The sequence below is a fragment of the Trichomycterus rosablanca genome, chromosome 24 (genome assembly GCF_030014385.1).
Source record: "Trichomycterus rosablanca isolate fTriRos1 chromosome 24, fTriRos1.hap1, whole genome shotgun sequence".
Taxonomy (NCBI): Eukaryota; Metazoa; Chordata; class Actinopteri; order Siluriformes; family Trichomycteridae; genus Trichomycterus; species Trichomycterus rosablanca.
The window spans coordinates 42501-70253 of NC_086011.1; the positions used below are offsets into that span (position 1 = coordinate 42501).

The 27753-nt window shown below is 42.5% G+C and overlaps 5 protein-coding genes across 8 annotated transcripts in view; 3 read left to right on the forward strand and 2 right to left on the reverse strand.

Annotated features, from left to right (window-relative positions):
- Positions 1-4015, forward strand: part of nckap1l (NCK associated protein 1 like) — an 18701-nt gene extending 14686 nt beyond the window's left edge. For all 3 annotated transcript variants that reach the window (XM_062986436.1, XM_062986435.1, XM_062986437.1), the window contains exons 25-31: positions 1626-1708; positions 2220-2300; positions 2494-2587; positions 2685-2801; positions 2905-3014; positions 3268-3357; positions 3617-4015. In XM_062986436.1, coding sequence (XP_062842506.1) covers positions 1626-1708; positions 2220-2300; positions 2494-2587; positions 2685-2801; positions 2905-3014; positions 3268-3357; positions 3617-3733 — 692 coding nt within the window. In that variant the 3' untranslated portion in view covers positions 3734-4015. The remainder of the gene's footprint in view (positions 1-1625; positions 1709-2219; positions 2301-2493; positions 2588-2684; positions 2802-2904; positions 3015-3267; positions 3358-3616) is intronic.
- Positions 4016-8379: 4364 nt separating this feature from the next.
- On the forward strand, positions 8380-10848 carry LOC134301964 (dual specificity calcium/calmodulin-dependent 3',5'-cyclic nucleotide phosphodiesterase 1B-like). The gene is made up of 5 exons (XM_062986905.1): positions 8380-8470; positions 8690-8803; positions 9033-9209; positions 10243-10309; positions 10450-10848. Exons 1-5 carry the CDS (start codon positions 8409-8411, stop codon positions 10597-10599), a joined length of 570 nt encoding a protein of 189 aa, XP_062842975.1. The 5' UTR covers positions 8380-8408; the 3' UTR covers positions 10600-10848.
- Positions 10849-10865: 17 nt separating this feature from the next.
- LOC134301963 (dual specificity calcium/calmodulin-dependent 3',5'-cyclic nucleotide phosphodiesterase 1B-like) lies at positions 10866-17408 on the forward strand. 2 transcript variants are annotated; one of them, XM_062986904.1, is made up of 13 exons: positions 10866-10937; positions 11167-11343; positions 12377-12443; positions 12584-12700; positions 13188-13328; positions 13609-13709; positions 13914-14039; positions 14140-14241; positions 14348-14468; positions 14594-14675; positions 16174-16294; positions 16404-16504; positions 16640-17408. In XM_062986904.1, the coding sequence occupies exons 2-13, from the start codon at positions 11216-11218 to the stop codon at positions 16693-16695; spliced, it is 1263 nt and encodes a 420-aa protein (XP_062842974.1). In that variant the 5' UTR covers positions 10866-10937; positions 11167-11215; the 3' UTR covers positions 16696-17408. The 2 variants fall into 2 exon arrangements, with proteins under 2 accessions (XP_062842974.1, XP_062842972.1); XM_062986902.1 differs by lacking the exons at positions 10866-10937; positions 11167-11343; positions 12377-12443; ... (3 more) ...; positions 13914-14039; positions 14140-14241 and having other exon boundaries at positions 14376-16294.
- A 441-nt stretch (positions 17409-17849) lies between these two features.
- On the reverse strand, positions 17850-23232 carry LOC134301965 (protein phosphatase 1 regulatory subunit 1A-like). The gene is made up of 7 exons (XM_062986906.1): positions 23057-23232; positions 22273-22333; positions 21210-21247; positions 19321-19384; positions 19016-19192; positions 18837-18935; positions 17850-18360 (listed from the first exon to the last, which is right to left on the reverse strand). Exons 1-7 carry the CDS (start codon positions 23132-23134, stop codon positions 18317-18319), a joined length of 561 nt encoding a protein of 186 aa, XP_062842976.1. The 5' UTR covers positions 23135-23232; the 3' UTR covers positions 17850-18316.
- A 1286-nt stretch (positions 23233-24518) lies between these two features.
- On the reverse strand, positions 24519-26845 carry npffl (neuropeptide FF-amide peptide precursor like). The gene is made up of 3 exons (XM_062987114.1): positions 26729-26845; positions 25576-25697; positions 24519-24639 (listed from the first exon to the last, which is right to left on the reverse strand). The coding sequence occupies exons 1-3, from the start codon at positions 26843-26845 to the stop codon at positions 24519-24521; spliced, it is 360 nt and encodes a 119-aa protein (XP_062843184.1).
- Positions 26846-27753: the final 908 nt, after the last annotated feature.

A 27753-nucleotide genomic window follows, 5' to 3' on the forward strand; every position in this document is an offset into this window, starting at 1 on the left:
CCAACACACACCTACACACAACCACACACAAGCACACACAACTACACACACCAACACACACCTACACACAAGCACACACAACTACACACACCAACACACAACTACACACAACTACACACACCAACACACACCTACACACAAGCACACACAACTACACACACCAACACACACCTACACACACCAACACACACCTACACACAACTACACACAACTACACACTACACACAACCACACACAAGCACACACACCTACACACACCAACACACACCTACACACAACCACACACAAGCACACACAACTACACACACCAACACACACCTACACACAAGCACACACAACTACACACACCAACACACAACTACACACACCAACACACAACTACACACACCAACACACACCTACACACAAGCACACACAACTACACACACCAACACACAACTACACACACCAACACACACCTACACACACCAACACACACCTACACACAAGCACACACAACTACACACACCAACCCACACCAACACACACCTACACACAAGCACACACAACTACACACACCAACACACACCTACACACAACCACACACAACTACACACACCCACACACACCTACACACAAGCACACACAACTACACACAACTACACACTACACACAACTACACACACCTACACACACCTACACACAAGCACACACAACTACACACAACGACACACTACACACAACTACACACACCTACACACACCAACACACACCTACACACAAGCACACACAACTACACACAACTACACACTACACACACCAACACACACCTACACACAAGCACACACAACTACACACAACCACACACAACCACACACACCTACACACACCAACACACACCTACACACAAGCACACACAACTACACACTACACACAACTACACACACCTACACACACCAACACACACCTACACACAAGCACACACAACTACACACACCAACACACACCTACACACAACCACACACAACTACACACACCCACACACACAAGCACACACAACTACACACACCAACACACACCTACACACAAGCACACACAACTACACACACCAACACACACCTACACACAAGCACACACAACTACACACTACACACAACTACACACACCTACACACACCAACACACACCTACACACAAGCACACACAACTACACACAACTACACACTACACACAACTACACACACCTACACACACCTACACACAAGCACACACAACTACACACAACTACACACTACACACAACTACACACACCTACACACAAGCACACACAACTACACACACCAACACACAACCACACACAACCACACACAACTACACACAACCACACACACACCTACACACAACCACACACAACTACACACACCTACACACAATTACACACAACTACACACACCAACACACAACTACACACAACCACACACAAGAAGGCAACACAGAAGGACACGACTCTTAACGTGACTCACTGATGAACGTCTGTAGCTGCAACATTACAGATAGATATGCATCATTAATATTACTGAATATAAACATTAAATTATTTTTACTGTGTGTGTGTGTGTGTGTGTGTGTGTGTGTGTGTGTGTGTAGGTTGTGAGAATGTTTTGAAGAGAATGACGATTATCGGGGTGATCCTGACATTTCGTACCATGATCCAGGAAGCTCTGGAGGAGGTACGACATAAACATAAATTATTTTCCATTTATCTGAATTTTAGTAAATAAACCTTAAAATGTACTCAGACGCTCCAGCGCTTCATCATATATTTATTTAGTGCTAATGATGCCCTCACACACTTACCCATGCCATGGGCACCAATACACCCCCCATACCACCCAAGATCCCAGATAACACAACATTCCTGTTACTTTTATAAACAATCTGAAAGGTTGAACACAACAGGCTTTTACAGTGAATTTTTTTATGATGTTATGCACTGAAGACAGTGGAATACAAACATCCCTGCAATCGTTCATTATGGAACATTGATTTTAAAAAGTTGGATTATACGCTGATGTATTTTTGAGGGCCTTCATAAAGAACTGGACATATCCTGGAGGTTCCTGAAATACTTAAACATGATTGCAAAACCTTCATAATGTTTTTTAAACTCCCGTCAGTTCAGAGACATTACAGAAGAGACAGGTGAATGAACTTTCTCTTTCTGATTGGTTCTGGTTTCAGGTGATGCAGAAACACTGTCCTTTTCTTATGGGACCGATCCAGTGTGTTAGAGACCTCATTCTACCTGAAACTGATATCAAGGTAACACACACACACACACACACACACACACACAGCAGCTGTATTCAGTCATAATCAGTAATGAGAAATCAGGAGTCCTGATACAAAGTAAAATGACATTCCAGATCCTTCTACACCAGCACATTCACCATCCAAACTTAAAATAACGTGTGTGTGTGTGTGTGTGTGTGTGTGTGTGTGTGTGTGTGTGTAGGTGGTGATGAGTGTGTATGAGTTGGCGAGTTCAGCTGGTATACAGTGTAATATCAACCCAACACTTGTTGCAGCTATTGATAATATGCGCTCAGGTGAGTAACACACACACACACACACACACACACATATATAATGTAATTATGTAATAATAATGAGTATTGTGTAATAGTATTGTTTGATGACGTATAGATAACTCATCGATGGAGGAGGATTATAAACTCGCCTGTTTATTGCTGGTTTTTGTTGCCGTTTCTCTGCCTATTCTCGCCATCGATCCAAACTCCTTCTACAGGCGAGAACATGGAGGTACGTCAACACACACAACCCCCCAGTAACACACACACAACATGTAAATAACTAGGGTTAGTGAGTATATGACTTGTGTGTATGTGTGTGTGTTTGTGTACAGGTCACCAGAACAACATCCACTGTGTGTGTACAGCCGTGAATCAGCTTGCTGCTGCGCTGTTTACTGTACAGAACAAAAACATTGAGGAACACCTCCGAGAGTTCCTACTGGTACCACACTCATACACACACACAACATACACACATCAACCTGCGACTGGTTCTACTGGTACCACACTCATACACACCAGTATGTTCTACTGGTAGCATCCATCCCTCCATTTATCTAGAGTACCATGTTTTTCTCTTTCACTCACAAGCCAGTTGTCTTTAATTCCCTCACTGCCTGTGCTACTACTACCAATAATAATAATAATAATAATAATACAGTGGAGTGAATAACGTGGCTGATCTCTCACCACAGGTTGCATCATCTGCGTTACTGCAGCTTGGACAGAACGTGGATAAAATTGAAATGAAACACAGAGACTCAGTTTACCTGCTGCTGGACATGGTGATTATCTCCGTGTACTTTATTTACATCATTTATTCATACAGCTGTTTGTAATTATTATTTACTTTAATCAACAAACATTAGCAAATCAAATTCACATTTCTGTCACTTATTCACATGTACTACACATGCTAATTATGCTACTAGCATGCTAATTGAAACTTTTTGATGCTAACTACAGTCTGTTGTGTTAATTGTGTTGATGTTTGTTTCTCACACGTGTGTGTGTGTGTGTGTGTGTGTGTGTGTGTTGTTGTAGATTGTGGATAAATCACCGTTCCTCAGTCAGGATGTTCTGGAGAGCTGTTTTCCTTACGTTCTCCTGAGGAACTCGTACAGGGAGGTGCACAAGACCTTCATCCACACTGTCGGATAAAAACACCTCTGATTATTTACCTTCTCTAACAGAGTCGTGTGTGTTTGTGTGTTAATGTGAGAGTTTGTGCAGAATTAGTGAAGCTTTACTCACCTGATGAGGTTCATTAAGATTCAGTACCTGAGCGCATCTGTTCTATCACTGTTACTCTTCTAACTATAGATCATTTATTATTAATGTCTATATTTTAATAAAGGTATACATTTATAAAACAATCACTGTTTAATCAATAGCATAACCATGAAAGTAATATCATTAAAACAATAAATAGATTGAATGATTCTGTGTGTGTGTGTGTGTGTCAGTTTTACACTCAGTATAATCCAGTGACATTTCTATTAATGTGTGTATTATACAGTGGATATAAAAAGTTTACACACCCCTGTTTAAATGCCAGGTTTAGCGATGTAAAAAAATGAGACCAAGATAAATCATTTCAGAACTTTTACCACCTTTAATGTGACCTATAACATGAACATCTCAATTGAAAAACAAACTGAAATCTTTAGGGGGAAGAAGTAAAAAATAAAAAAAATAAAATAATGTGGTTGCATAAGTGTGCACACCCTTAAAATAATATTTTGTTTAGGCACCTTTTGATGTTATTACAGCACTCAGTCTTTTTGGGTAGGAGCCTATCAGCATGGCACATCTTGACTTAGCAATATTTGCCCACTCTTCTTCGCGAAAACGCTCCAAATCTGTCAGATTGCGGGGGGGCATCTCCTGTGTACAGCCCTTTTCAGATCACCCCACAGATTTTCAATCTGATTCAGATCTGGGCTATGGCTGGGCCATTCCAAAACTTAAATTTTCTTCTGGTGAAGCCATTCTTTGGTTGATTTGGATGTATGCTTTGGGTCGTTGTCGTGCTGAAAGATGAAGTTCCTCTTCATCTTCAGCTTTCTAGCAGAAACCTGAAGGTTTTGGGCCAACATCGACTGGTATTTGGAACTGTTCATAATTCCCTCCACCTTGACTAAGGCCCCAGTACCAGCTAAAGAAAAACAGCCCCACAGCATGATGCTGCCACCACCATGCTTCACTGGGGGTATGGTGTTCTTTTGGTGATGTGCTGTGTTGTTTTTGCACCAAACATACCTTTTGGAATTATGGCCGAAAAGTTCAACCTTGGTTTCATCAGACCATAACACATTTTCCCTTATGCTTTTAGGAGAGTTCAAATGCGTTTTTTGCAAAATTTTGCCGGGCTTGGATATTTTTCTTCGTAAGAAGAGGCTTCCGTCTTGCCACCCTACCCCTAGGCCAGACATATGAAGAATACGTGATATTGTTGTCATATGTAGTACACAGCCAGTACGTGCCAGAAATTCCTGCAACTCCTTTAATGTTGCTGTAGGCCTCTTGGTAGCCTCCCTGACCAGTTTTCTTCATGTCTTTTCATCAATTTTGGAGGGACGTCCTGTTCTTGGCAATGTCACCGTTGTCCTATATTTTCTCCACTTGATGATGACTGTCTTCACTGTGTTCCATGGTATATCAAATGCCTTGGAAATTCTTTTGTACCCTTCTCCAGACTGATGCCTTTGATGCCAATGAGATCCCTCTGATGCTTTGGGAGCTCTTTGTGGACCATGGCTTTTGCTGTAAGATGTGACTAAGAAAATGTCAGGAAAAGCCTACTAGAACAACTGAACTTATTTGGGGTTAATCAGAGGCACTTTAAATGATGCCCTTATGAGTAGTGGAAAAGGCAGCAAGTGCTAGTCTACAGCTCTCCCTGGCCAACGTAGGGAAATAGAAAAAAAGAAATTAAATATAATTCCATTTACTTTCATTTGTCTCTGAAACAACATGAAATGAAATGTTTAATAAACAGTTAAGAGATTTTAATCACTCAGATGATTTTAAAGCTGCTGACTTCTCTGTGACCATATAAACAGACTGGGTGACATAGGGTGACCCACTTACACATTCACTCATAGAGCAGCCAATCCACCTTCTGCATGTTTCTGATAGATAATGGTTAGATGTTTAAAGGAGCTGAACTGATTTCTGTAGATTAATTTATTATTCAGGACAGTTCGATTCCACTCGGCTTGAGTCTCGGAGGCTCTGAAGTGGAACGTACGTTCCGCTCCCATCATATCCTCCCATGATCCTCTTCCTCTAGAGACGGCCATGATGAAAATAAAAGGTGTGAGCAGGTAGGATGGAGGAGGAACAGAGAGCTGGAACTCAAGTGTGAGGAACAAGAAGATCTGAACCTAAACCCAGGAATCATTAAAGTCTGAGGGAGACACGACCTGGATCATCAGCACATCGTAAGAACTTTCATTTACTCTCACTCTTATTAATCATCTATATTAAATCAAACTGGTTTTACTGGGAGGATCAGTCGTTTATCAGAGAAATTCTGATGGGTTTTAGCTGCATGTTTTTATGTTTGTTTAGTGATTTTGTCAGTTTATGGTGCTCATGTGGAGGGTTAAAGGTTCTAGAACTTTCTCTGAAAAACTAAACTGTGACCATTCATTCACCTTCAACTGCTTCATCCTGATCAGTGTCACTGTGGATCCAGTGTCTCATGGAAACCATGTACAGCACAGGAATTAAGACCAGCCAACCCACTTTCCACATGTTTTCAGAAGTGTGTGTGTGTGTGTGTGTGTGTGTGTGTGTGTGTGTGTGTGTGTGCATATGTGTGTGTATTTCACCACGTATTTAGTATAGTGTTGATAGTGTGTGTGTGTGTGTGTATCTCGCTGCATATTTAGTACAGTGTTGATAGTGTGTGTTTTCTCTGGAGAGTGACAAGGACAATGATGAGTGGAAAATAACGTGTGTGTGTGTGTGACCAGAAGAACTGAAGGTCATCGGGGAGGAAACGAAGCACAATGACGCCACGACACGGAAAAACTCTGAACTCAAACATCAACTCTGATACCTGGAGGAACACACACACACTGTACGTACCACACACACACACACAGTATGTACCACACACACCTTGAGTTTTGACGCTATAATAGGTGTGGAAAGTTCCTGTATTTTAGTTCTAAAAGTTCTTTATTAAAAAGATCTGCAGTGTGTGTGAGTTTGTGTGTGTGTGTGTGAGAGAGAGTTTGTGTGAGTGTGTGTAATAACATCATCCCCAACTTCAACTCCCTCCCAGACCCCGACAAACTGCCCCACCTACTGGGGGAGCACAGAGAGAGCTGCACACTAGAGGCACTCTACACACACACCTGCCACCAGATGAGGGACAGTGGGTGATCATGTCTCATACACACACAACAAATGTCACCTTTTTAATTGCTATTATTTGTGTTAGGGTGCCTGCGGCGTCCCAACGTCGCAGGCGTTACAGATCAACAAACAGCATGGCCTCAAATAGGAGGCCAGCTAATTAGGGCGAACGACCTGCAGCTGCGATTACCCTATTTAAGGGGGCGTCGCCAGACTGCAGGCATCGCACCTTTGTCTTTTGTTTGTCACAGTAGCACGACCCTTGTCTCTTCTCGGCTCCGGATAGGTCATACAATGTTAAATTCTTCTCTTCACTTAATAAAAAAACACGACACAGGGCTTTGTCAATACTGTCAACAGAGGGAAACTGCTGAACATGTATTACTTATTTGTAAAAAATATTCTGCACAAAGATCACTATTCATTGATACTTTAAAGGAAAAGGGACACAAAGATTTCACTATGAAGGGGTTACTTTCTTATGGGACAGGGATGGGTATAGTACACAAGCAGGTGTTTTGGTTTCTAAAAAATATTGGTAATTATAACATAATTTAATTATTATTATAACAAAATTATAATTTTTTTTTTTTTTTTTTTTTTTTTTTTTAAATTATTTTTTATTATTTTTTATTATTATTATTATTATTATTATTATTATTATTATTATTATTATTATAAACCACTTGAGGATAGCATTGAGTAGAAAAGTCACTTCCAGAAATCTCATTCCACACACACATAGTAGATGGCGGTAATGCACCTTTAGTTGGACTGCCACCCGCCATTAACCTAAAAGAAGAAGAAGAAGAAGAAGACCCTTGTCTCTTTCTTTCTTAGGGATAGCCCGGTTACCCCAGGCGCTGTTAGAGCGGTTGGGTGTGTAGGCTGCGAGACCGAGGTAACTTAGGGTTTTGGTTCTCTTATTAGGGAGAGTTGGTGCGATTTCGTGCAGCCCACGCGCTGCTGTTTATTTTGGCATTTCAAGCTAGCCATCGCTTGCACTGCTAGCAGCGGGCTAGCGCTAGGCTAACCGCCATTTTCAGCAGCCCTTTATAGCCGAAAGTAACACACGGGTTCATCATTGCCGAGTTGGCTGAGTGGGTTAAGCCTCCGCTTATACCACCTAATCAGCCCTGGTTCGAATCCGCTCTTTTGGCATTAACGCTTTTCTCGCGGCTCCTTCCCATCATGAACAGACTGACCAAGATAAATAAACTTAAATATTTATGCGTGTGTGTGTATTTATGTATGTGTGTATTTGCGTGTGTGTATTTTTCTGTGGAGTGTGTTGGAGGGCGTGAGAGTTACTTGGCCATTGACGTTTGGGTAGCTCGAGGGTTTTTCCCACAATCCCCAAACACCCACCCACTCCACCCACGTCTATAAATAAGGGTTTTAATCATCAGCATAACTGACACACAAATAAAAACTCAACTTATACAACATTAGCAAAAACGTGTGTATGTGTGTGATGGCTGGGTTGGTGAATGTAAGTAAGGATCTACTTCGCGCTCCCATCAGCAGGTAAGAATGAAGATTAAAATAATACATTCATTTATTCTAAGCAGCAGCTCGACGTTAAACATTAAAGCTGTAAATGAAATCAGTTCCACACTGATAAAGAAATCATCTCCTTTAAAAATCAGACCAAGCGCTCAGGCGGTGAGACAATGATGAAGCTGAAGATGAGAACTATTGTGTTTTTTTAAACATGTATTGGTTTGATTAGTTAATTTTGTGCAGGTTGAAGCGGATGCTGAAGCAGTTAGATGAGGACGACGTGGATTTTAAAGAACTGAAGAAGAATGTGGAGTTTACAGCATCGTTACTGGAGACGCTTTACACTGACAGAACAAAGTAACATCATTATTAATTATATTATATTTATTATTGTAATTATAACCTCATTTCTATTTTATTATTATTACAGATAAAAACATCTGCTAAAGCATCTCCTAACCCTAAATGTTAAATAAACACATTTCAAGTGTATTTAAAAAAAAATGAACAGATGAGTAATGGTTTGAAAACAGACCCACCACGACCCTGATCAGGTTTAAGCACTTGTCGTTTTGTGTGTTTTTAGTTCGAGCCTCGACACAGATGATGAACTCCAGTCGTGTGATGTCGTTCCCATGGAGGTTCGTGATTGGCTGGCATCCACATTCACCCAGAGAGTTCAACCAATCAGCCGACGGCCGGAGGAGAAGCCGAAGTTCCGCAGTATCGTGCACGCGGTGCAGGCCGGGATCTTCGTCGAGAGGTGAGAGCACCAGATTCCATCAGAACAAAGAACCAAGATCAAGATTTATTAAATCTGGTGGATCACGATCAGAATCCAGCGTCCAGCAAATTAGCACACAGCGGGAAACATGTAGCTAGCTAATAAGCTAATCAAAGCTAACCTAGGTAGAGAATAACTACAACACTGGACTGGACTCGACTCTTAGTTCGAACCCATAGTGATAGGTAACCTACACTACAGTAACAGGACCATCACAGCTTCTGCATGTCTAGTCCATCCTGGTCAGTGTGAGGCGTCACTACGGCTCTTTTATTCATGAGTCACAGCTCAGTTTTACTAGTTTGACAGTAACGTGTGTAAAGGATAAACCATCACTGAATGTAATGAGGTGGCACCACATTAATAAACAGCATGTTTCTGTGTCGACAATAAGCACAGCTGAGCGCTGCATCCACAAATACAAGTTAAAACTCCACTATCCACAACAGAAACATATGTCAACAATGTCCAGGAGTGCCAGTGACCACCATCTGTAACTCATCTGGACTGGACTGATCCACATTGGGTTTAGATTTACACTTACAGACAAAACTGTTTATAATTGTGACCAAATACAATCCAAGCAATAGGGTGTTTAAGGGCCCTGCTCAGGGGCCCAACAGCAGCAACTAGGCACTGCTGAGGCTTAAACCAACGATTTTTCCATTAAAACTCCATGACCTTAACGGTTCTAACACGGGGCGACCAGTTTAATCCACAAATCTGTTTTCATACCAACCAGTGAAACATCCGGATTTATTTTAACACAAGAACACAGAGCCGCACGTGTTAGAGCAGCATGGCTGTGTAATCAGAGAGTGCTATCAGGTGCTAGACTGACCTGCCTGCAGAACACACATAATGAAGCACAAATAAAGGGAGGAAAGAAAACGATTAGTCATCTAAAGACCTGCGGAACATTTTACCTGGATCAGATTATCCTGATCTGTGTGTGTGTGTGTGTGTGTGTGTGTGTGTGTGTGTGTGTGTGTGTGTGTGTGTGTGTGTGTAGGATGTTTCGTAGAGTTTACTCAGCAGCCATGCCGGATCAGACTGCAGAAGTTCTGAACTGTTTACGGGTAACGTGATGAGTCTGATGTTCTGTTCTCATGGTTTCACTGGTGATGATGTTGTGTGATGATGTCGTGTGATGATGTCGTGGGATGATGTCGTGTGATGATGTCATGTGATGATGTCATGTGCATGTGATGGTGTGCAGGATATGGACCGCTGGAGTTTTGATGTGTTTGCGCTGGACTCTGGAACTTCAGGTCACGCATTAAAAACTCTTTTCATTGAGCTGATCGTCAAGCACCAACTAAACAGCAGATTTAAGGTCCAGGATCATTTTTACTTTAAATCATTTTAGTTTTGATTAACGTCATTTTGTGTCCAAATAATTCTGGTACAACATTTTTATCTGGAACTGAAACTTAATAAAAATCCATGTGGACACCCTGCTGCTAACAAACAGAGTGGAGACTGGAGACGTCATGTCAGTGTCCACATACGTTCAGCCAAATCAATTATTTATTTAAAGCAAACATACAAAAACCTTCATGTAAACAATAAACGTCAAATCAGAACCCATTCAGTTACTGTGTTCCATTTTATTTCTTCTTCTTGTACGATTAGGTACGATTAGAAACTGTGGAATGTGGAGTTTACAGCATCGTTACTGGAGACGCTTTACACTGACAGAACAAAGTAACATCATTATTAATTATATTATATTTATTATTGTAATTATAACCTCATTTCTATTTTATTATTATTACAGATAAAAACATCTGCTAAAGCATCTCCTAACCCTAAATGTTAAATAAACACATTTAAAGTGTATTTAAAAAAAAATGAACAGATGAGTAATGGTTTGAAAACAGACCCACCACGACCCTGATCAGGTTTAAGCACTTGTCGTTTTGTGTGTTTTTAGTTCGAGCCTCGACACAGATGATGAACTCCAGTCGTGTGATGTCGTTCCCATGGAGGTTCGTGATTGGCTGGCATCCACATTCACCCAGAGAGTTCAACCAATCAGCCGACGGCCGGAGGAGAAGCCGAAGTTCCGCAGTATCGTGCACGCGGTGCAGGCCGGGATCTTCGTCGAGAGGTGAGAGCACCAGATTCCATCAGAACAAAGAACCAAGATCAAGATTTATTAAATCTGGTGGATCACGATCAGAATCCAGCGTCCAGCAAATTAGCACACAGCGGGAAACATGTAGCTAGCTAATAAGCTAATCAAAGCTAACCTAGGTAGAGAATAACTACAACACTGGACTGGACTCGACTCTTAGTTCGAACCCATAGTGATAGGTAACCTACACTACAGTAACAGGACCATCACAGCTTCTGCATGTCTAGTCCATCCTGGTCAGTGTGAGGCGTCACTACGGCTCTTTTATTCATGAGTCACAGCTCAGTTTTACTAGTTTGACAGTAACGTGTGTAAAGGATAAACCATCACTGAATGTAATGAGGTGGCACCACATTAATAAACAGCATGTTTCTGTGTCGACAATAAGCACAGCTGAGCGCTGCATCCACAAATACAAGTTAAAACTCCACTATCCACAACAGAAACATATGTCAACAATGTCCAGGAGTGCCAGTGACCACCATCTGTAACTCATCTGGACTGGACTGATCCACATTGGGTTTAGATTTACACTTACAGACAAAACTGTTTATAATTGTGACCAAATACAATCCAAGCAATAGGGTGTTTAAGGGCCCTGCTCAGGGGCCCAACAGCAGCAACTAGGCACTGCTGAGGCTTAAACCAACGATTTTTCCATTAAAACTCCATGACCTTAACGGTTCTAACACGGGGCGACCAGTTTAATCCACAAATCTGTTTTCATACCAACCAGTGAAACATCCGGATTTATTTTAACACAAGAACACAGAGCCGCACGTGTTAGAGCAGCATGGCTGTGTAATCAGAGAGTGCTATCAGGTGCTAGACTGACCTGCCTGCAGAACACACATAATGAAGCACAAATAAAGGGAGGAAAGAAAACGATTAGTCATCTAAAGACCTGCGGAACATTTTACCTGGATCAGATTATCCTGATCTGTGTGTGTGTGTGTGTGTGTGTGTGTGTGTGTGTGTGTGTGTGTGTGTGTGTGTGTGTGTGTAGGATGTTTCGTAGAGTTTACTCAGCAGCCATGCCGGATCAGACTGCAGAAGTTCTGAACTGTTTACGGGTAACGTGATGAGTCTGATGTTCTGTTCTCATGGTTTCACTGGTGATGATGTTGTGTGATGATGTCGTGTGATGATGTCGTGGGATGATGTCGTGTGATGATGTCATGTGATGATGTCATGTGCATGTGATGGTGTGCAGGATATGGACCGCTGGAGTTTTGATGTGTTTGCGCTGGACTCTGGAACTTCAGGTCACGCATTAAAAACTCTTTTCATTGAGCTGATCGTCAAGCACCAACTAAACAGCAGATTTAAGGTCCAGGATCATTTTTACTTTAAATCATTTTAGTTTTGATTAACGTCATTTTGTGTCCAAATAATTCTGGTACAACATTTTTATCTGGAACTGAAACTTAATAAAAATCCATGTGGACACCCTGCTGCTAACAAACAGAGTGGAGACTGGAGACGTCATGTCAGTGTCCACATACGTTCAGCCAAATCAATTATTTATTTAAAGCAAACATACAAAAACCTTCATGTAAACAATAAACGTCAAATCAGAACCCATTCAGTTACTGTGTTCCATTTTATTTCTTCTTCTTATACTCTAAACTGTGTGTGTGTGTGTTTGTTGTGTGTGTGTGTTGTGTGTGTGTGTTTGTTGTGTACTGTGTGTGTTTGTTGTGTACTGTGTGTGTTTGTTGTGTGTGTGTTTGTTGTGTACTGTGTGTGTGTTGTGTGTGTGTGTTTGTTGTGTACTGTGCGTGTATTGTGTGTGTGTGTGTGTGTGTGTGTTGCAGATACCGATCTCGTGTCTGATGTCGTTTCTGTCGGAGTTGGAGCGAGGTTACAGCAAACACATGAACACGTATCACACACACACACACGCTGCTGATGTTACACAAACCCTGCACTGCCTGCTACTGCGCACTGGAGTACTGGTACAAACACACACACACACACACACACACACACATCACAATACAGTGCAGAAAGTAATTGAGTGTGAATACTTTTTGAATCCTGTGTGTGTGTGTGGGTGCGTGTGGGTGTGGGTGTGGGTGGGTGTGTGTGTGGGTGGATGGGTGTGTGGGTGTGTGGGTGTGTGTGTGTGTGGGTGTGTTGGTGGGTGGGTGGGTGTGTTGGTGGGTGGGTGGGTGGGTGTGGGTGTGTGGGTGGGTGGGTGTGTGTGGGTGGGTGGGTGTGGGTGGGTGTGTGTAGAACTGGTTAACAGAGTTGGAGGTGTTGGCGTGTCTTGTTGCTGCAGCAATTCATGATTATGAACACACTGGAACCACCAACAACTTCCACGTACAAACACAGTATGTTTATCACACACACACAACACACACTCACACATACACACACACAATACACACTCACACATACACACCTGTTACCTGCTGGTGGATTGAGTAGCTGGCACAGTGGCAACTTATGCCACCCAGTGACAGTGTGTGATAGTTATGTGTGTGCGTGTTTGTTGTGTATTGTGTGTGTGTGTGTGATGGTGTGTGTGTGTGTAGGTCTGAGTTGGCAATGATCTATAATGATCGGTCGGTGCAGGAGAGTCACCACGTCAGTGCTGCATTCAAACTCTTACAGGATGAAACCATGAACATCTTCATCAACCTGACACGCCAGGAGTGGGTGTACGTCTACACACACACACACACACACACACACATTCTCTCTTACCCCGGTATCAGTACCATTAATCTTGTGGTGTGTGTGTGTGGTATATCTGAACAGGGATCTGCGCTCCTTGGTGATCGAGATGGTTTTGGGAACAGATATGACATTTCATGTTGTGCAGATGAAGGCGATGAAGTCCTGCATACAGCAGCACGACAGGTACGATTAGAAACTGCACATTATTATGGGATGTTTCCATTCTAGACAGTTAGTGCCTATTATACCTGCTGTGTGTGTGTGTGTGTGTGTGTGTGTGTGTGATAAGTATTGATAAAGCTCGAGCTCTGACTCTGATGCTTCATGCTGCTGATATCAGTCACCCAGCAAAACCCTGGATCTTACACTCACGCTGGATTCAGGCACTGATGGAGGAGTTCTTCATTCAGGTTACACACACACACACACACACACAACAATACTACTGTCCACTAACACTCAGCTGCAGAAATAAACCAGTGTCTTTTCATTAACGTAATGTGTGTGTGTGTGTGTGTGTGTGTGTGTGTAACAGGGAGATAAAGAAGCAGAGCTGGAACTAACCGTTTCCCCCCTGTGTGATCGACACAACACCCCCGTCCCTCAGTCTCAGATCAGTGAGGATCTGATCTAATCACCATCTGTATCAAACACACTTCCTGTGATACATGCGCACACACACACCACATATTCACTACACACACACACACCCCACATATTCACTACACACACACACACACACCACATATTCACTACACACACACACACCACATACTCACTACACACACACACACACCACATACTCACTACACACACACACACCACATATTCACTACACACACACACACACACCACATACTCACTACACACACACACACACCACATATTCACTACACACACACACACACACACACCACATATTCACTACACACACACACACACCACATATTCACTACACACACACACACACCACATATTCACTACACACACACACACACACCACATACTCACTACACACACACACACACCACATATTCACTACACACACACACACACACCACATACTCACTACACACACACCACATATTCACTACACACACACACACACCACATATTCACTACACACACACACACCACATACTCACTACACACATACACACCACATATTCACTACACACACACACACACACACACCACATACTCACTACACACATACACACCACATATTCACTACACACACACACCACATATTCACTACACACACACACACACCACATACTCACTACACACACACACACCACATATTCACTACACACACACATACCACATACTCACTACACACATACACACCACATATTCACTACACACACACACACACACACACACCACATACTCACTACACACATACACACCACATATTCACTACACACACACCACATATTCACTACACACACACACACACACACCACATACTCACTACACACACACACACCACATATTCACTACACACACACATACCACATACTCACTACACACACACACACCACATACTCACTACACACATACACACCACATATTCACTACACACACACACACCACATATTCACTACACACACACACACACACACACCACATACTCACTACACACACACACACACACACCACATATTCACTACACACACACACCACATACTCACTACACACACATATATACACACCACATATTCACTACACACACACACACCACATATTCACTACACACACACACCACATACTCACTACACACACACACACACACACACCACATATTCACTACACACACACATACCACATACTCACTACACACACCACATATTCACTACACACACACATCACATATTCACTACACACACACACCACATACTCACTACACACACATATATACACACCACATATTCACTACACACACACACACACACACACACCACATATTCACTACACACACACACACACACCACATACTCACTACACACACACACACACACACACACTACCAGGCTGAACAGTGTGTCACAATGTGTGAGAGAGGATCACTGCTGATGAAACGCTGGATCAGCTCTGATTGTGTGTTTTCAGGTTTTATAGATTTTATCGTGGATCCCACGTTCTCATTAATAACAGACATGGCAGAGAAGATCGTGGTTCCTCTGCTGCAGAACGAGAACCCTGAAGAACCTCAGAACAGCACCAGATACAGGTGAGTTACACAGTCACGCATTACACATGCCCATGATACAATCAGAACAACATTGTGTGTGTGTGTGTGTGTGTGTGTGTGTGTGTGTGTGTGTGTGTGTGTGTGATAGAGGATTACAGTGGAGTGGATCTGAGCTGGTTAGTTTTAAGTCCACGTGGAGGAGACACAGTGAGGAGAACAAGAGCAGGTGGAGAGAAGAAATCAACCACGGTAATAAAACATAAAAATATGAATCGTTTAAATCACACAGAGGAAATAAAAACAACAAAATAAAAACTGTGTGACTGAGATTCACCGGCGCTTCAGATAAAGTTTTCAGGTTTTTCTCTCTGTGTGTTTGTGCAGGTTCTTCTGAACAAAGAGATGAAACTGAATTACAGAAAAGTTCAACAACTAAATGAGTTCTGGTTTAAACACACACACACACACACACACACACACACACACATTATATGTATAAACAATAACTCCTATAGCGATGACTCTATATATTGGTTTAGAGACACCTGACCCCGCCCTGCTCTATATGTACAGTGCTGTGAAGAAGAATCACTTTAATAAAACCTGTGTGGTAACGAGCAGCAGCACCCGATGCCACGCCCTAAAGAGATTCACATCCAGATGAAAAATAACTGATGAGATCCCGTTACATTTGATGTAAAGCTAACACCCCACTCCACCATAATAACATCATACCAACAGTAAAACGTGGTGGTGGTAGCATGATTGTCTGGGGCTGTTTCTCTTCTGCAGGACCTGGACGAATTAAAATGTGATTAATGAGCAAAACCAGAAGAAATCAGGTGAGGGGGGTGAATACTTTTTCACATCAGTGTAGTACACAGAGGTGAGCTCTCATCAGTTCAGCTGAATGTTCAGTGTAATTAATAATAGATTTTTATTAAATAATTATTTATAATTCCACTAAATCTCCTGTCACATGTTCTTCCACCCACTTTATTCCACTGACTGGTTCCAGCTCACTGGTAAAAACTAGAACTGAATACTGGGATGATTTTACTGGTTTTAATTTTAATTCTGTATCATTAATTGCTGAGAGTTTCTGATCAAATGTTACACTGAACTAAATGTATAATAAAGTTTAATAAACACACACGAGGTGATTTGTGGACTGAACGTGAGTTTAGATTAATCAGTAATTACAGAAGATATTACTGTGAACTATAGCTGATCTCTCGCCTCTAGCTGATCCTTACCTGCTGATCTCTCGCCTCTAGCTGATCTTTACCTGCTGATCTCTCACCTATAGCTGATCTTTACCTGCTGATCTCTCTCCTATAGCTGATCTTTACCTGCTGATCTTTACCTGCTGATCTCTCTCCTCTAGCTGATCTTTACCTGCTGATCTCTCACCTGTAGCTGATCTTTACCTGCTGATCTCTCACCTGTAGCTGATCTTTACCTGCTGATCTTTACCTGCTGATCTCTTTCCTTTAGCTGCACTTTTGTGTTTTGCTAAACTGGAACCTTTATTTAACAATTTGTAGGTCGTGATTCTGCTTCCCGAGGATCCCGACCAAGACAAAAACACTGATTTATTCTGTAATGTGTGAATTTTTATTTTTGTTTGGGGATTTTTAAGAGAAGTCGAGATTTAAAGATAAAATCACAAATAATTTGGTCTTTCAGAAATCCCGGCCGGATGTGTATGGTCACACTAATTAAAGCTTCATTAAAGACGTGATTAGCAGTGTTAGCATGTGTAGCTAGCTCATACAGCTAACACAACAGAAATAAGTTTAGAGAATCTACAAAAACATTTTGAAAACGTCATTTTACTTATGTTTATCATCTATAATCTTACACTGCTAAACATGAGTGTGTGACATCAGTAGATTTTAGGACTGTGAGGGAGAACAGTGTGAGTAAAGCGTGTGTAATTATTAGTGAACGTTAATTCACACGAACCCTGTAGAATTAATATTAAATATTAAATCTGTGATTAGATTGATTAGATTGTCTATGTGCTGATTCTGATCGATCGTTGTGATTAATTTTCTCTCAGTGCTGCTGATCTGATCCTGATGGAACTGATGACCTCTGACCTGCAAAAAACAACAACAATATTTCAGATTTAAAAAAATATTTAAAGATTAACACTCAGTGTTATTACAGACCTCTATCTAACCCTATCTAAACCCTAATCTAAACTCTAACCCTAAACCTTAATTCTAACCCGAACCTCATTGTATTAAACAATCTTAAACAAACAAACACTGGAAATGAACCGTGGTGGATTCTTACAGCTGGAGGAACACACTACACTCTCTGTAATCATCCACTACTCTTAATAATACACCAACCAGTCACCAGGGGGTGCTGTTACAGCAGCCAGTTTTTTATTTTGTTTTCATCAGAGATGCTAATAATTTTGGACCTGATGATGTCAGCTGGTTAATTACTAATAAATTAGCTCATATTTATAACAGGACTTATAATATTTAATATGATCAGATCTAACATAGTTTAGCACCATAACCACAGTTTGTTCATGGTGTAGATTAGCATGCTGTGTGTTTACCTGTATGTGTGTGAGGTTCTGTGGTCTGAAGATCAGATTTTTCCTGAGAGAAACGGGATTCGATCTCAGCTGCTTCTGATGAATGTTCTCTGGAGAATTCTGTCAGACAGAAATGATAAAAACATTAAATAAACGTAACTGTCTAACAGACGAACAGAACACTAACCCTAACCCCTCACCCTCCATCTGACAGCACAGTTTCTCAAACTCCTCCGCCGTCTCTGTGGAACTCCCATGATGCTCTGGGGCGGCGGCGTCTCCGCCCGTGTCAGATAAACAGCTTTCTGATGATTCGTCTGCCGCGGCGGGATGCTGGTGATGCTGGTTCAGATGATGTTCAACCAGGAACTGTAACTCTTCAAACACGAAACATGTGACCTCACTCAGTGTCCAATAAAATAGCAGCACAATAAAACTCCAACACTGTCCAGCCAATCAGAAGGTTTCTGCTCATTCTGGTTATTAATACTGAACATGCTTTTACCCTTCATGGTTGGTGTTCCCTTCACTCCTCTCCGCTTCTGACCAGGTGAATTCAGCAAAGCTTGCTGCCATGGAAACAAGGACATCAAACAATCGCTGTATAAATGTCATCATGTAGAGGAAGTAATTATGAAGGAGTCCCTCAAGGCTTAGTACTAAACCCAATAATGTTCTGATCAGTAGATCTCAACATTAGAACTGTGCTGTGTGGTGAATCAGCTGTTTGTGGTGGGTGTGTGGTGTGTGATGTGTGTGTATGTGTGGGTGTGTGGTGGGTGGGTGTGAGGTGGGTGTGTGGTTGGTGTGTGTGTGTGTGTGGTGTGTGTGTGTATGTGTGGGTGTGTGGTGGGTGTGGGGTGGGTGTGTGGTTGGTGTGTGTGTGTGTATGTGTGGGTGTGTGGTTGGTGTTTGGTGGGTGGGTGGGTGTGTGGTTGGTGTTTGGTGGGTGGGTGGGTGTGTGTGTGTGGAGGGTGTGTGTGGTGGGTGGGTGTGAGGTGGGTGTGTGGTTGGTGTTTGGTGGGTGGGTGGGTGTGTGGTTGGTGTTTGGTGGGTGGGTGGGTGTGTGTGTGTGGAGGGTGTGTGTGGTGGGTGGGTGTGAGGTGGGTGTGTGGTTGGTGTGTGTGTGTGGTGTGTGTGGGTGTGTGGTTGGTGTGTATGGGTGGGTGTGTGGTTGGTGTGGGGTGGGGTGGCTGTGTGTGGGTGTGTGGTGGATGTGTGGTGGGTGGGTGTGTGTGTGTGGAGGGTGTGTGTGTATGTGTGGGTGTGTGGTTGGTGTGTGGTGGGTGGGTGTGAGGTGGGTGTGTGGTTGGTGTGTGTGTGTGTGTGTGTGGTGTGTGTGTATGTGTGGGTGTGTGGTTGGTGTGTGGTTGGTTGGTGTGTGGTGGGTGGGTGTGTGTGGTGGGTGTGGGGTGGGTGTGTGTGGTGGGTGGGTGTGTGTGGTGGTGGGTGGGTGTGTGTGGTGGGTGGTGGGTGTGGGGTGGGTGTGAGGTGTGTGGGTGTGGGTGTGTGGTTGGTGTGTGTGTGTGTGTGTGTGTCTGGTGGGTGTGAGGTGGGTGTGTGTGTGGGTGTGTGGTGGGTGTGTGTGTGGGTGTGTGGTTGGTGTGTGGTGGGTGGGTGTGTGGTGGGTGGGTGTGTGTGGTGGGTGTGTGTGTGGGTGTGTGGTGGGTGTGAGGTGGGTGTGTGGTTGGTGTGTGGTGGGTGGGTGTGTGTGGTGGTGGGTGGGTGTGTGTGGTGGGTGGTGGGTGGTGGGTGTGGGGTGGGTGTGAGGTGTGTGGGTGTGGGTGTGTGGTTGGTGTGTGTGTGGGTGTGTGGTGGGTGTGTGTGTGGGTGTGTGGTTGGTGTGTGGGGGGTGGTGGGTGGTGGGTGTGTGGTGGGTGGTGGGTGGTGGGTGTGGGGTGGGTGTGAGGTGTGTGGGTGTGGGTGTGTGGTTGGTGTGTGTGTGTGTGTGTCTGGTGGGTGTGAGGTGGGTGTGTGTGTGGGTGTGTGTGTGGGTGTGTGTGGGTGTGTGGTTGGTGTGTGGTTGGTGTGTGGTGGGTGGGTGTGTGGTGGGTGGGTGTGTGGTGGGTGTGTGTGTGTGGTGGGTGTGTGTGTGGGTGTGTGTGTGGGTGTGTGGTTGGTGGGTGGTTGGTGTGTGGTGGGTGGGTGTGTGTGGTGGGGGTGTGTGTGTGGGTGTGTGTGTGGGTGTGTGTGTGGGTGTGTGGTTGGTGTGTGGTTGGTGGGTGGGTGTGTGTGGTGGGTGTGTGTGTGGGTGTGTGTGTGGGTGTGTGTGTGGGTGTGTGGTTGGTGTGTGGTGGGTGGGTGTGTGGTGGGTGGGTGTGTGGTGGGTGGGTGTGTGTGGTGGGTGTGTGTGTGGAGGGAGGCGTATATAGATAGATGTATGTATAGATTTACCTTGTAGAGTTGGTTGGGGAGTCGATCTTCATCTATTTCTGCACATAAAGACAAAAACATTTATACAGCATTATTCATTATGATATGTTAAATCATATATAAACATCAAACACACACTCAGTCATTTAGGATAAAACTGTGTCTATAATATTAAAACAGGGTTAATTAGCTGTTAGCTAGACAGGATAGCGTTTGTGTTAGCACAATGTAAAAAAACAGTTCAGATCTGAACGTCTGATCTCTGCTCGAGCAGATCCAATCAGAACCTAGAACAGTGGAACCGCTTCCCTCCTGTCTTTATAATAAATAATGAACTACTGGTGTGTTGGGGGGGGGGGGGGGGGGGGGGGGGGGGGGGGGGGGGGGGGGTCATCATCAGGGCACAACCACAAAAAAAAAAAAAAAACAACAACAAAACAATAAAATTGCAGCCAAATTCCTCATAAAACATCTCCAACTTTTTCTAGGACGGGACATCCTGTTGCCTAGCAACTGCACCATCCCTTAGAGACTGTGAGTGAAAAGTGTGTCAACACACACACACACACACACACACACACACTGATAACATAAAAAAGTAATGAGTGTGTGTGTACATGTGTGTGTGTGTGTGTGTGTGTGTGTGTGTGTGTGTATGAATGTGAAATGAGTTGGTGTCTGTATATTTTTGACCCAGCAGATTTTCAGGAAACAATAATCGACATTAATCTGTATGTAAACTTCTGACCTCCTGAAGCTCATGTGTTTACGCCACTGAGCCACCAGAGGGCGACTCTCCGTGTGGACTGTGGATTGCTGGTGTGGAGGAAGGTGCAGTGAGGTTTGCTGTGGAAACTTTATGATCCTCTCAGCCTCGTTTTGTCTCGTTGGTGTTTGGGGTAACTGGAAGGTGAGCTGTATCTTGACCACGCCCCTTTTACCTGTTCACCTGTTCACCTGCTGATGAGTGGAACTGAACCACGGAAGCAGTGTCACACTGACACACAGCAAACATCAACTGGACCAGGAGGAAGAACTACTGTAGTGCTTTTAGAGAGTTCTGATAAGGAGAAATAAAAAGTACCTGGAGATGATTGATCACTGGAGGCCACCAGCGTGGCAGGAGTCGGTCTTCTCCTCCTGATCTGGAACAAACACGCCAAGAGGAACACGTCAAGAACATAGGGTTAGGGTTAGGGTTAGGGTTACCCTAACATGAGAACCCAAGAACATGAGAAGAACACGGGTAACGTGATGATGGGACCCACTGTCCCGTTTAACAGTGTGTTCAGAGACACTGCACCCCCCCCCCCCCCCCCCACACACACACACATATTTGGTCTCATTCCGCTCATCCTACAGAGAGTCTGTTCATCGGCCCACACACACATTTACACAGACATAGACACTCATAAACACACACACACACACATTTACACAGACATAGACACTCATAAACACACACACACACACACACACACATTTACACACACATAGACACTCATAAACACACACTTACACACGTATGCGTGGTTGATCAGTAAGACTTTTGTACTGTTTTGGCAGGAACTGAAAGGCTCGGATTCTAATATTAGAGGGCTGTGTTCCAAATGCAGTGTGTATGATTCCAGTGTCCTGATGAGTTCTAACACTAACCATCCATAAGAACCCTACAGAGAATCTCACGAGAACATCACAAGAACCTCACAAGAACATCACGACAAAACTCTGCTCTGAAAACACTGAGTGACAAAATGTAAAGCCCTGGACTCACAACATAGAACTCACATACTCACACACATACACACTCACACACACTCACACACACACACACACACACACTCACACTCACACTCACACACACACACCTGTTCTGCAGCTTCAGGATCCAGGTGAGAGTCGAGCAGAGGAACGCTGAACTGAATTTTTCGTGGTGATCCGTCCATCCTGAAGATACGAAGGTCTGGAGGACAAACTGAGGATGAGGAGGAGAATCAGAGGCAGAGGATGATGAGGATGATGAAGATAATGATGGTTTATTAAATCTTCTTTTAGTTCGTTACAGAAATTCTTCCTTCATCCTGAATCTTCAGTTCCTCTGTACTGCAGCTGCTCAGCCTCTCCTCTACAGCGCTGCAGTACACACACACACACACACACACACACACACACACACACACACACACACACACACACACACACACACACACACACACAGACTGGCTTCCTATTGGCTGCTTTATCTATCAGTCACCTGGTGATTCTCACAGATTAAATATCAGTACATTCAAAACATTAATCCTAATCTGATTACATTTATATTTTAATTTTTATTTTTATTTGTATCTATATTTCAGTAATTCCAGCTTTATAAAAGAAACATGAAAATAAAAACATGCATAAGATTTCACAAATTTACAGATTTTGACTCTTTTATTCTCAGTTTGGCTTCACTGAGCTGCTTCAGATCTCTGGAACTTTAATATTTGTGGATGTTTGGAGACTGTTAGAGCATCAAATTCTAAACCTGTTTTTATTTATAAACCACAGTGAAGTTGATCAGTGAAACATTATAAATCTTTTCTTTCTACTTTTATCAGTTAAATAAAGATTAATTATAATGAAACATGTCACACATTCTTCTTTTACTGCTTTTTAATAAACGTCCCAACTTTTACTGAAATCTGAGTTCTGTAGAAGAGCTGAAGGTCTCTCTTTATGAGGATTATTCTGGATTCTTTTGGTTATTGTTGGTTTTTGATGGTTTGTGTTTGAATGGGTGTTAATAATCTCTCTATAACTTTAATACTGAATAAATAAAATGTGGGCGTGTCGGGTGTTAAATCGGGTGTTAAGTTGAACCCGATGGTCCTGGTTGATCCTCTGATTGACTCTCACCGCTAATAAATGTGATTAATTAATCAGATCCACACCAGCGAATCTGACCTCACATGATCCGTATCCATGGTAACAGTGTGTGATGTCACAGAGTACATTATCCATAATCAGTGTGTGTGTGTGTGTGTGTGTGTGTGTGTGTGTGTGTGTGTAACTGGGGGTTCATTTATCAGTGAGAAAGTGACTGAAAGCTGCTGCAGTTTTATTATTTTATTTACTCACAGAAAATTAAACTCAGAACGATTCTTATTTACAGCTTAAATATTAAATATTATTCATCAGAATCATTTCTACAGTCTGAGTAACGATAATCAGCTCAGACCAGTTTAACACTTTGTTGTTCATCTAAATGAAGAGAAGAATAAATGATAAATGATTATAATAATAATAATGATTATATATTTATATAATAATGAATCTGATGTTTCTCAGCTATTTTTTGCCAAATCTCTGTGGCACCGCCATACTCCAGATCTGTCCAGGAACGGCCTCCCAGTCCCGGGAGTGGATTCTCTCCTCCGGGGGTAAATCAGAGCGAGAACCGCGGCCAAACCTGCACGAAGACACAGAAATATCATAAATAAATCATAAATAAATCATAAATAAACATATAAACATATCATATATATCTCATAACATATCTCTATATAAACCAGGTCTTCAGAACCATGAACACACTGAATCTGAGCCTCACTGCGTCACCCGGTTTTTAAATCAAGAAAAATAAACATTTATTTTCTTCTTTCATCATTTCAGTTTATTAAACAATTATAACTATGAAATAAACACTGCAATAAAATACTGCACAGCTGCTTTACACGTCTAAACCATTAATACAACACTCGATGAAAATCTGAACATCAATAAAATTATTTATTCATTATTTATTATCATTTATCAAAATGTAAATAACAAATGCTCTTATTTCTAAATGAGTTTAGTGTGTAGTGTAATGTACAGTGTGTAATGTACAGTGTGTAGTTGTACAGTGTGTAGTGTACAGTGTGTAGTGTAGTGTACAGTGTGTAGTGTAGAGTGTGTAGTGTAGAGTGTGTAGTGTACAGTGTGTAGTGTACAGTGTGTAGTGTAATGTACAGTGTGTAATGTACAGTGTGTAGTTGTACAGTGTGTAGTGTACAGTGTGTAGTGTAGTGTACAGTGTGTAGTGTAGAGTGTGTAGTGTAGTGTAGAGTGTGTAATGTACAGTGTGTAGTTGTACAGTGTGTAGTGTAGTGTACAGTGTGTAGTTGTACAGTGTGTAATGTACAGTGTGTAGTTGTACAGTGTGTAGTGTAGTGTACAGTGTGTAATGTACAGTGTGTAGTTGTACAGTGTGTAGTGTACAGTGTGTAGTGTACAGTGTGTAATGTACAGTGTGTAATGTACAGTGTGTAGTGTAGTGTACAGTGTGTAATGTACAGTGTGTAGTTGTACAGTGTGTAGTGTAGAGTGTGTAGTGTACAGTGTTTATTGCATACAGTAGTTGTACCGTTGTGGTTGGTGCAGGACTGAGGGGTTGCGGGCGTGTCTCTGAACACTGTGCAGTAATGAATGAAGTGCCATTTTCAGGAAACGATCATCATTCACATCATCGTCCTGCTCCTCATTCACCTACAACACACAACACACGTCTGTACCTCACTGTTAAACGTCTGTACCTCACTGTTACACGTCTGTACCTCACTGTTACACGTTAGTACCTCACTGTTGCACATCAGTACCTCACTGTTACACATCTGTACCTCACTGTTACACGTCAGTACCTCACTGTTGCACGTCAGTACCTCACTGTTACACATCTGTACCTCACTGTTACACGTCAGTACCTCACTGTTACACATCTGTACCTCACTGTTGCACGTCAGTACCTCACTGTTACACATCTGTACCTCACTGTTACACGTCAGTACCTCACTGTTACACGTCTGTACCTCACTGTTACACGTCAGTACCTCACTGTTGCACGTCAGTACCTCACTGTTACACATCTGTACCTCACTGTTACACGTCAGTACCTCACTGTTACACATCTGTACCTCACTGTTGCACGTCTGTACCTCACTGTTGCACGTCTGTACCTCACTGTTGCACGTCTGTACCTTACTGTTACACGTCTGTTGCACGTCTGTACCTCACTGTTGCACGTCAGTACCTCACTGTTGCACATCTGCACCTCACTGTTGCACGTCAGTGCCTCACTGTTACACGTCTGTGCCTCACTGTTACACGTCTGTGCCTCACTGTTATACGTCTGTGCCTCACTGTTACACGTCTGTGCCTCACTGTTACACGTCTGTACCTCACTGTTACACATCAGTACCTCACTGTTGCACGTACCTCACTGTTGCACGTCAGTACCTCACTGTTGCACGTCTGCACCTCACTGTTACACGTCTGTACCTCACTGTTACACGTCAGTACCTCACTGTTGCATGTCTGTACCTCACTGTTACACGTCAGTACCTCACTGTTGCACATCTGTACCTCACTGTTGCACATCTGTACCTCACTGTTATGTGTGTTTCTGTGATAAAATGCTCTGTGATAAGATCGGGTCTCTGTGTGTGCAACCAGTAACCAGTTAACCCTGAACCCTGGCTGGTTTACAGGCCCTCAGCAGCAGTTTAGAGTTCTGATCTCACCAGGGTTTGGAGAACGTTCTCCTCCAGCGTCGTCTCTCCTTCTGTCATGATGGACTGAGCTGATCCAGCCGCCACCAAAACCACACCGAACATCAGGAACCAAATGCTCGCATCCATCCTACAACCAACTCAACACCACACTGAACACGCCAAACACCACAAGGTGATGAGCGCTGAGATCTGAGAGCTTATATACACCTGTACACTGGGGGTTCAGGTGTGTGGAGACTTGAACTAATTCTGGTTTTAGCATTAGGAGGATAATCTGAGGTGCATTTAGGTTCCCACAGGAACATAAACACTCGTTATTACTCAGATTAAAATGTTTTGTGGATCTGTGGAGACTGATTCACTTCCTCCATTAACGGATGAATAAAGTGAGGATTAAAACTCTAACACAACTGCTGTTACGCCTTACGGCTTTATTAGCTTTAGCTTTCGCTGAACCTCAGCAGCAAAACTTCAATATTTGTAATATTCCAGCAACACTCATGAAAATAAAAATTAAATGTTTTTTTAAGTGAAAGTTTTGAGTTTTAATAAGCTGCTGTGATTTGAGCTCAGTGTTCTGGAGAGCGAATCAACTGTTTAATGAGAACAATCACAGAATTAATGACGTTTATAATGATTTATTTTCTGTAATAAAGTCTTTGGATTAAATATCAAATTCATCTGTGGTAAATTTAACTAAACTTTTAAAACTATTTAATTCTAATAATGATAATTTATTAATAATAATAATAATAATAATTTAATAATAATAATAATGATAATTTAATAATAATAATATATCAGCTGATCATGCAAATCAAATGACATAATAATACAATTAAACTGCAAACAGACTCAAAAACAGTCAAAACAAGAAGAATTCACTTAAAAACTCAAATCAACCGAAAGTTTCAACACAATAAAAACACAAAAAATCTCATGAACACAGAATTATAATAAATAAAAAAATCATATAAATAATAAATCGAACTAAGAGCAGCAGTAATAATGCAGGGAGAAGAATCATTTAAGTG

Bases quoted from the DNA above. Each gene is read 5' to 3' on its own strand.
- LOC134301964 (XM_062986905.1), top strand. From the start codon at position 8,409: ATGTGTGTGATGGCTGGGTTGGTGAATGTAAGTAAGGATCTACTTCGC. The intron at 9,210-10,242 runs GTGAGAGCACCA...GTGTGTGTGTAG, and splicing joins GCCGGGATCTTCGTCGAGAG to GATGTTTCGTAGAGTTTACT. The intron at 10,310-10,449 runs GTAACGTGATGA...GATGGTGTGCAG, and splicing joins AAGTTCTGAACTGTTTACGG to GATATGGACCGCTGGAGTTT.
- LOC134301963 (XM_062986902.1), top strand. From the start codon at position 14,727: ATGCGCACACACACACCACATATTCACTACACACACACACACCCCACA. The intron at 16,295-16,403 runs GTGAGTTACACA...TGTGTGTGATAG, and splicing joins CAGAACAGCACCAGATACAG to AGGATTACAGTGGAGTGGAT. The intron at 16,505-16,639 runs GTAATAAAACAT...GTGTTTGTGCAG, and splicing joins GAGAGAAGAAATCAACCACG to GTTCTTCTGAACAAAGAGAT.
- LOC134301965 (XM_062986906.1), bottom strand. From the start codon at position 23,134: ATGGACGGATCACCACGAAAAATTCAGTTCAGCGTTCCTCTGCTCGAC. The intron at 19,385-21,209 runs GTAAATCTATAC...TTTCCATGGCAG, and splicing joins TCCCCAACCAACTCTACAAG to CAAGCTTTGCTGAATTCACC. The intron at 19,193-19,320 runs GTAAAAGCATGT...TCGTGTTTGAAG, and splicing joins GGGAACACCAACCATGAAGG to AGTTACAGTTCCTGGTTGAA.
- npffl (XM_062987114.1), bottom strand. From the start codon at position 26,845: ATGGATGCGAGCATTTGGTTCCTGATGTTCGGTGTGGTTTTGGTGGCG. The intron at 25,698-26,728 runs GTGAGATCAGAA...TGTGTGTTGTAG, and splicing joins AGAACGTTCTCCAAACCCTG to GTGAATGAGGAGCAGGACGA. The intron at 24,640-25,575 runs GTACAACTACTG...GTCTTCGTGCAG, and splicing joins GTCCTGCACCAACCACAACG to GTTTGGCCGCGGTTCTCGCT.